Raw genomic sequence first — 9,389 nt, forward strand, 5'->3', positions numbered from 1 at the left:
TAGGTACCCCGCTACTTTTTCCCGAAATAACGGGTTTTGGACACACAAAATTGGCCTGAAACTTAACCCTGCCCAATTTATTGGGCAGATTTTTATGTCCTCAGCCCGGCCCAAACCTGAAGCGGCCCGCCTTTTGATCAGGTCTAAGTCCATACAAGTAAATAACATCGGGCACCGGGTAAAATTACGGGGAAATCAATCCTCCATGAATACGTGTGCTTGGTCAAAAAAATGGGTACGAAGAAGGTTCCATAATTCGTTTGTTTATAAATACTTGACAAGAAATTTCGCATTTATTTATTTAGGAGGAAACACACAAGAAATTAAAAATTAAAAATTAATTACACCGCGTAATTTTTTAAAAAGTCTATCTCTATTCTCTAACCGTATATACTTTCGTCTCATCTACTTTCCCCCAATTTATTCAATCGATTCATTATCCTACGTCTCTTCGAATTGATTCTGAATCTTTTTAATCTATTTAATTCACAAAAACCCTAACTTCATTCTCTGATAAATCTCCAACTATATACAACAATGCTTCATAGAAGTTTTAAACCCGCGAAATGGTAAAAAATTCGGTATCTAGTTGTTTATCATTGAATTTTCTATGAATTTGATTGAAGTTCATTGGTAAACTAAATTGATTTTTTTGTTGGTGGATTTTGATTGCAGTAAAGCGGCATTGAATCTAGTTTATGAGTGAATTTTCTATGAATTTGAAGTTCATTGGTACTAAATTGATGGATTTTGATTGCTTTTTCTGCAGTAAAACGGCATTGAATCTGGCCAAGTCGCGGATAAAATTGATGAAGAATAAAAAGGATAATCAATTGAAACATTTGAAGAGGGAGGTAGCTCAATTGCTTGAATCTGGGCAGGATCAAACAGCTAGGATTCGAGTATGTTCATCAATTTCTTCATTTTATTTTTATTAATCATGTGATTTTGAGGTTACGTGCAGTATAAGTTTAATTTGTTTTAATCAATGATTTGTCAATTGGGTTTTATTTGGTTTGGTCTATCTTTAGTAGCTCAATTGCTTGAGTCTGGGCAGGATGAAACAGCTAGGATTCGAGTAATGTTCATCCATTTCTTTTCTTTTTTGTTAATCATGTAATTTTGAGGTTACTTGCAATATAAGTTTAATCAATGATTTGTCAACTGGGTTTTATTTGGTTTGGTCTATCTTTGTTAATGGCGAAATTTGATTTGATGTAGTTGGATATGTACTGATTGATTGATTCTTTAATGGTTTATAGATTTTTTAGGTAGCATGTCTATGAAGAAAATTGGTCAGTCTTTTTATCTACAAGAACTTGTCACTTTCGCTGAAGATTTATTGAAGTATTTAAGATTCTGCCATAGAGCTATTTGATACAGATCTTGATCTTCTGTTTAGTGATTCAATTTTCTTTAGATAAAGATCAGATAATGGAAAGGTTTCTTTAAGTTTCAATATTTAATAAAATAACTCTTAACAAATACGGAGTAACGGTTCATTGTTGTGTACTTGAAATGATCTTAGTTGATTAATGACTTACGGACTCACGGTCAATTAATCTTCGATTTACATGGATTTCGAGCTTCCAAGTAAATTTTGCTTATTCAATTTCATTTTGCATAGTTTTAAAAGTTAGTAAGGAATTCGGAAATTATTTTCAGTGATTATTAACTTAGTTTGAAGGCCCTTCCTTGATATTCTGTATGTGTCTTAATGTTTTATAGTGTAGCTCACTCATGAAGTTTTATTTGCTCACCTATTCCTTTGATAATCTTGGGGTTTCTTTTTATTTTACTGATTCTTATTTTATTTGGAATCTCAGGTAGAGCATGTGATAAGGGAGGAGAAGTTATTGGCTGCATATGAAATGATAGAGATATACTGTGAGCTTATTGTTGTGCGGTTGCCAATCATCGAGTCGCAAAAGTATGTAGTGTCGTAAAGTTTTTGGCTGTTTCTGAGTTTCCATACTTGTGCTGCTCTTTCAATATTTCTTTGGTAATGCCTTCATTAAGCATGAGGACTTCCTGTGAAACATTTTTCTTATTTCACTATCATACAACAAGTAAACCTGAGTTCCTGTGGAAGGTTTTTTAAGACAGCACTCAGCCATTTAGATGACAATTTAGCAACCATGAACCTACGATTAAGTTAATATTGTCTATTTATTAACTAATATGTCTAGCTTTGTCCGCCGAAGGTCCTTAATAGTTACTCCGTAATTGAAAATTGTCAATGGTTAACAATTTCTATCTGGGAAGTACGCTGTTTTTGGAAATATTGTACTTCCCTTGGAGTTCACAGCTGTTTTATCCTTGAAAAGGATGTACCACCTAGCCGCTGTGTGAAAAGCATGCTCATATCCCGATAATAGTGATTAGACACCAATTTTAACAAGGACATGAAGCTTGCAACAATTGTTTCCCAGTGATATTCCTTTTGTTGTGTAGTTCTGTCTAGACCTGGTTAATGGACAGGGTAGTCCAATGGATATAGGGTTAGGGTCAAGTTAATAGGGCTTTTATTGGGCAGGGCTCTTATTGGACAGGGCCTTTATTGGACAGGGTCATTATAGGGTCAAACTTATACTACAATTATTTTGAAAATTAAAATAGTAATGATACAAAAAATTACGTGTATAGCTTCGTATTTACTTGTACTTGCACATGGCTCTTTTGTTTTTCATTTTTCATTGCTCGTTTATTGACCCGCCCACTAATGACCCGCTATTGACCCGCGACCCGCTTTTGACCCGCACTGACCCTGACCTGCCCCGCCCGATAACCAGGTCTAGTTCTGTCCACATTTCATACAAGTTCCTGGAATTGGTGTCAGCAGTGCTACTTTTCTTCAGTAGAGTGTAGGTACACATATTTGGTCTGTTCTTACTAAAATTAACCTTGTATTTCCTTGCACAGTGGCACACTGGCACCATACCTTAGACTCATTTCCTGGCGCTCCAGTCTTGTGTACTGAATAACAAGGCTTGACTTTTACCTATGGAAAATTTTGAGTTTGGAATCGATAAATCCACAATGAAGCAACTTGATATTTAATTATCAGGTTCATGCTTATTGAGTACAGTTTGTGCAATTTCATGACTTTGGAATATAAATCTTTTATGGCTGAGAGAAGTTGATACTTGGAGAGTTTGAGATGTTTAACATGATTGCAATTTCTCTTCGAGAATTTATGTGCTATTGGTTGTGAGTACAGAGATGGGAATGCGGAGATTTATTTGTTGGGTGATTATGACAAAGGATATATAAATGAGCTGTATATAAACCGTTTAATATGCGTTTTTATTTAATTTTCTCATTATCTTCCTGACCCTTTTGTGGTGTGGAATATGCTTAATTTTATCATAATATTTCTCTTGTCTAGCAATATATTTTTTTTTTCCTTCAATAAATATACCTACGGTCTTCAAAGGGTACTTTCATACATAGTTGTTCTGACATGAAAACCTCCCCCCACTCTCTCTGTGATAAAGGAGAGAACTATATACGTACTCTTACCTTCCCCTAAAATTGTCTTTTTTTGGATGTCCCACAAAAGTGTGCGCTATCCACAATGCCTACTAATTTGCTCAACTTCCCGTGTTACCTTTTCCTTGTCTAAAATGGTTATTGGCTTTCCACATATTTCAAACAATGCAATACAGTTCAAACAAAAGTCAGCGACATAATTGGTTTAACAAATATAGCGAGACAGGGGTAGTAGTTTGCTTAAATTTTGTGACAAGTGGTAAAGAAAACTCTTATTGGCTCGGACAGAAGTAGGTGGTTTATCATGATCTGATCCCCTGACTTATGGTGTTATGACTTGTTATGTGCTGACGACCTGGCGTCTCTGATATTTTTACAGGAATTGTCCTCTTGACTTGAAAGAAGCTATTGCCAGCTTAATATTTGCAGCTCCGAGGTGTGGAGACATTACTGAGCTCCAGGATGTCCGCAAGCATTTCACGGCAAAATATGGTAAAGAGTTTGCTACTGCTGCTGCTGAGGTCCGTCCTGCATGTGGAGTAAGCAGAAGTGTGAGTTCTCAGAGTGTACTATTGAAATGTGAATTGCATTCTATCAGGCGGTTTTGTTTTAGTAACACATTACACTTAAAAAGGAATTTTTTATCATATCTCTTGATCTAATCTAGATTACAACTTTGTATCAGTTGGTCGAAAAGTTATCTGTGATTGCCCCTGATGGTCAGACGAAAGTGAAATTCCTTACTGCCATTGCGGAAGAAAATAACATTAAATGGGAACCAAATTGGTTCAAAGAGGAAAATCCACCGCCTTTTGTTGACATCCCGGTGAGACTTTAGAAGGCTATGCATCCTCTTTGAAAATAATTTCTTAAACTAAACAGAAGGATTAGAAAATTTCTAAATTTATCTCAAGTTATGATGGGAAGGAAAAAGTCTAAGAAATTATTTTCTCGTGCTTTGCTCAGTATTACAATAATATTTGCATAAATGATTCAGGAATTTTGTTTTTGCATCAATAATGGTTAATGTTTGAGACATAGAAAATAAAAGATAAATGATAAATGTTGTGGAACAGGATGGAGTTTGTAACTTTGTATACAGTATAGAGGAACTGTGAACACTGTCCAAAATAATGTTCCCTTGATTGTTAAAATTTTGTTAATAATAATTAGGTTTCCTGACCAATATATTTTTGGCAGAAGGTAGCAGCAGTTCAATCTGTGGAGAGCAGCAAGATTCAAATGCAACCCCTGAATTTTGAAATTGCTGACGTGAATGAAGAAAATCATTCTCATGATAAAGCAAGGCCAGAGACTTCTTCTCAAAGCCATGCTCGTACAAACAGTGGTGTTGTACCTCCATCTTCCACTTATCGTCCTGATTCTAGACCTTCAGGTAAAACAATTATATTTCGTGATGTTTGAGTATTGATACTTCCTCCATTCCTTAAATATTGCATCATGTTGACTTCACGCTTTCCAACACACAACTTTGACTCTTAATATCTCGCATTATGTATAAGTAAAAATTATAAAAAATTGATATTTAGAAAATATATATCGATGCGAATATAACAAGAATCTCACATGACTAGAATTTTTCTTAGATATAAATAACAAAAGTTGACCAAATGTCTAGTGTAAATAGTGTAAAAAACAAGATGGTGCGATATTTATGGAACGGAGGAAGTATAAAGGTCTGCTTCTGAAAGATCTCATTTACCAGCTTAAAATTTTTATGTTTGCAGAGAGCCCCTCACAGAAGATAAACGGTCAGTCATCTGGGACTTTTGAGACTGCTTTTGTGCCCGGCAGGCAAAAGTGGAACATGGAATTCAAGGATGCAACTGCTGCTGCTCAGGCTGCTGCTGAGTCTGCAGAAATGGCAAGCATGGCTGCCAGGGCGGCTATAGAACTTTCTAGAAGTAACGTCGTGAGTGAGGATAACCATCACTATACAAACAGTGGGCTGCAACATAATCAGGTGCACAGAAATTCAGTCAGTGGTTCATTCAATCAGAGGAGTCCAAGAATGGAGAAACACGAAGATTCAAGTAGGCAAGGTAACATGAATGAAGGAGGTGATGCCAGAAGTTTAAACAAAGATTACACTCAATATGGGGAGGAGTATGAGTCCGGTAAACAAGATTTTGGGGAGAGAGAAAATAGCAGAAGGCATAATACAAGAGGCTCTGATTCTAGTCCTATTATTACTTCTAAAGCTGAACCCGGTATGTTTAGTTCATCATCAAACTTCCAGGAGTATAAAGTTGAGTCTTCTGAGAACCCTTTCTATGAAGAAGAGACGGTGGGAAAGGAGGAAAATCAGTCTAGGAATTCTGAATCTAAATCCACTGTTTTGGGGGATGATTATGGTGTTTTTCCAAATTTAAACTACGATAGCTACCAGTATGATTCTGGTGATGACTCTTTAAACAGTTTCAGCAGGAAAACTGCTGACCAAGAGGATTGGAATGTAAAAAGTGCTTATACATTTGGTGAAGAAGATACAACTTTCAAGGATAATAGAGAAGGAAATAGAATTCCTGAATCAGATGATAAGTATGGATTCGACTCTGTCAGTGATATTTTTGTTGGGGTGGACCACAGGACCAGTGGCGTGGATATTGATGAAAAAGGAACTCGTACTAATGCTGAAGTGTTTTTTGATGAATCTGGTTCTGATGAGGATGATAAAAGTGTCCTAAATCCTACTGAGGAACACAATTACTCTGTTCCTTCTGAATCTACATGTATATGTTCCTCTTTGAACCAAGACAAACCTCGCTTTGAACCTGATCTTTCCGAAAGTTTCAAACGGTCACCGATATATTCAAAATTAACCGAGCCCATGCCTCTGACTTTTGATGATTCTGATAAGGAAAGTTCGGGGAGTGAGAAAGAGGCACAGAGAGAAAATTTTGACTCTGAAGCTCTTAGCTATGACTACCAGAAGCCTGATGCAGATCCCCATCGTGATCTGAGAACAACATTTGTGGAAAAAGGAACTGCAGATTCTTTCATGAACAGTAAACAAGTGGAGGAGAATCAAAATAGATATTCTGGTTCTGTTTCTAAGAACAACTATAGTTTTGACAAGTCTTCAGAATCGTCAACCGACATCAAAAGCCGGTCTGATTATGATTTGTTTGATGGTGGATCCAAGAAATCTTTTCAATCCCCGAGACTGTCAGAATCACGAAATCCTGTTTCCGAGGTTGAATTGCATCATCCTACTCCTGAAGTTGGTATAGAGTTGAACCTAGGATCATTGCCTGGTGGGCGTCGAAATAGGGCTCAAGGGCGCTTGGCAAGAGGTAAATTAGCTGATGCTTCATCTTCTCCAAATAATACTTTTGGTTCCAGTGAGAAAGCTTCTAGTTATGAATTCCCCAGTCAAATAGACAACAAAGAGGTGCCGGTGTCTATGAAGTTAACTGGGCTCCATAGGAGTTATGAATCACCTATTGATGATACTCAGGTGGTAATTCTGAAGAAAGATGATGAAAACGTGGGTAAAATTAGCTCGAAAAGTTCAACAAGGTATTTTGATTCTGATGACAGTGACAGCAGTTCTGAGGAGGATGATGTTCTTAAACCTAAACCTGCCGCGAGCAAAACATTCCTGGGTGCTGGACTATCTCGGAGGACTAATGCTTCTACTCCAAGATCAGTTGCCACATCATCATCAGTTGCTGCTGCAAAGGCAGGAAGATCTTCAAGTTCCAATAATAATGAAGTTTCAAGCTCTAGGATCATTGATCAATCGGGTTTTAATGATCGCCAAAATTTGGCTAAAAGTTCAGAACATTTGGAGGAGAAACCAGTAACTCCGAAACATCCTGATGTTCCTGAGAAATCCTCGAGTTTAAATGAGAAGAAGGCTCCTTCTAGAGAAAACTCCGGCAAAAACCCTAGTCATGTTCATCCCAAGCTTCCGGATTTTGAGACATTTACCGCGCACCTGCAATCTCTACGGACAAATCGCCACTAGGCAATTGAGTGACTGACTTAGATCATCATATACTGTGTACATAGCTACTATTCACCAGGTTTGTCTGCGTTTCATTTTCAGGAGTGTCTTCACTTGATATTTACACTGTGCTAGAGCTGTCAAGACAGGTACAGGGGTCGGGTCTTTTTTTATTCTCGGGTCATGATCGGGTCGGGTCACTTTGTCACTCTGGTATAGGTCGAGTTGGTTTTCTGTCGGGTCATATCGGTTTGTTTTTCCATTTCGGGTAGAGGTCGGGTTCGGGTCGAGTCATGTTCATCCCAAGCTTTACCGTGCACCTGCAATCTATACGGAGAAATCGCCAGTAGCAATTGAGCGACTTAGATCTTATACTGTACATAGCTATTCAACAGGTTTGTGTGCATTTCATGTTCAGGAATCAGGAGTGTCTTCAAACTTGATATTTATACTGTGTCTGTGCAGAAGAACTTCTATATACATGTTTTACATACCACACTTCATCAAGACTCGGCGCTGGGCCGGGCCGGACCGGCCCATAAGTAGTAGCGTAGTACTACTTGAGCTGTATGTTTTATATTTCCGCTTTAAGCAGATCGAAAATATACTTCATTTGTTGTGAATACTTCAACAGGCTAGTGTGAGAGAACATTGTTTCATTGGATTAAATTTTTGTACAATTACGTTTGTGTTTAGCTACCTTCATGAGGTTGGAAGAGTGGCATATTGTGGTTATAAACACATTACAGGGGTACCCTAGTAATTTTACATCACATAACAGGAGCACGGTATACCATTGTTCTTATGTTTTATACCATTGTTCTTTTTTGTATTATTATTTTCGTTTTTTTATACCATTTTTGATATTATTGAAAGTTTAATGTATTTACAGAATTGCCATATTATGTATTTACTAAATTTAGGAAGTGATTACAAATTGATTTGCTATAAAAGGTCCAATTAAGGACATAAGCAATAATTTGGGATACACAAATTCTTATTTATAAGGGTTGTACAATAAATATTATACACCATAGTAAAAGTTAACTCAAAATGTTTAAAAGTTAAGCTTATATATGTAAAAGTTATCCATTTTTTAGTGATAAATTTTTTCATTTTAATAAAACTTATTTCTTCAAAATCACTAATAATGTATAAAATTAATTATTTAACTCTTTAAAATGTTTATCTATCAACGTTTTTTTTTACTAATATAAAAGTTAATCAAAACTAGGTTAAAGTTACAAAAAAATGGGTAAAAGTTATCTTGGTGTACAATAAATTTATTGTGCACCTAGTGCGCGCAAGACCTTTTGTTTTTGATATTCTTTTAGTTGCTGTTGTTTACTCAAAGAGGTTATTAATATTATTTCGTCTGTTTTTTAAGACATGCATTATATTGACTTTTCACAATTTATTTATCAACTTTGACCTAATTTTGGTGATGTTTGGTTGTATTTGGGAAATTATGTTTCCATGTATTTGCAATTTTCATGTGTTTTAACTTCTTAGGAATTGAGTATTCTTGTTTGATTGTGCTTAGAAAGTTAGAATTTTCATGGGAAGTTCTACTTACCTAGTGGGGACTAGGTAAACAATTTCAACATTTCCGGGAAGTAGAACTGTTGATTCCTGGTTTTGATGATGACAAGCTTACCTTCTACTAATAGTTCGTTTTGGAGAATGTCAGGAACAGGTTAATATTTAAAGAAGAACAAATGCAACAACCGAAGCAAGCTAGGGAGCTTTGAAGTAATTAAGTTCAAAGTACGTGGCAAGATTAAATCAAGGATCAAGTCAAGCAAATTCTATAAGGGTCGAAAGGTATAAGACCAATGTAATTTAGTACATGCTTAGTATGGGAACAGAGTATTTTGAAGAGTCCTAGTTATATCGTGAAACGAAATAAATCAGTTTTACTTTT

General features: G+C 36.2%; 1 protein-coding gene across 4 annotated transcripts; it reads left to right on the forward strand.

Annotated features, from left to right (window-relative positions):
* Positions 1-319: 319 nt before the first annotated feature.
* Positions 320-8,277, forward strand: LOC110803447 (uncharacterized). Of its 4 annotated transcripts, none has more exons than XM_022008950.2 (7): positions 321-569; positions 770-902; positions 1,827-1,930; positions 3,872-4,043; positions 4,178-4,318; positions 4,693-4,888; positions 5,241-8,277. In XM_022008950.2, the coding sequence occupies exons 1-7, from the start codon at positions 538-540 to the stop codon at positions 7,484-7,486; spliced, it is 3,024 nt and encodes a 1,007-aa protein (XP_021864642.2). In that variant the 5' UTR covers positions 321-537; the 3' UTR covers positions 7,487-8,277. The 4 variants fall into 4 exon arrangements, with proteins under 4 accessions (XP_021864645.2, XP_021864642.2, XP_021864644.2 ...); XM_022008952.2 differs by having other exon boundaries at positions 4,696-4,888; XM_022008953.2 differs by lacking the exon at positions 4,178-4,318 and having other exon boundaries at positions 320-569.
* Positions 8,278-9,389: the final 1,112 nt, after the last annotated feature.

The sequence above is a fragment of the Spinacia oleracea genome, chromosome 2 (genome assembly GCF_020520425.1).
Source record: "Spinacia oleracea cultivar Varoflay chromosome 2, BTI_SOV_V1, whole genome shotgun sequence".
NCBI lineage: Eukaryota > Viridiplantae > Streptophyta > Magnoliopsida > Caryophyllales > Amaranthaceae > Spinacia > Spinacia oleracea.

Bases quoted from the DNA above. Each gene is read 5' to 3' on its own strand.
- LOC110803447 (XM_022008950.2), top strand. From the start codon at position 538: ATGCTTCATAGAAGTTTTAAACCCGCGAAATG. The intron at 4,319-4,692 runs GTGAGACTTTAG...TATTTTTGGCAG, and splicing joins CGCCTTTTGTTGACATCCCG to AAGGTAGCAGCAGTTCAATC. The intron at 4,889-5,240 runs GTAAAACAATTA...TTATGTTTGCAG, and splicing joins TCCTGATTCTAGACCTTCAG to AGAGCCCCTCACAGAAGATA.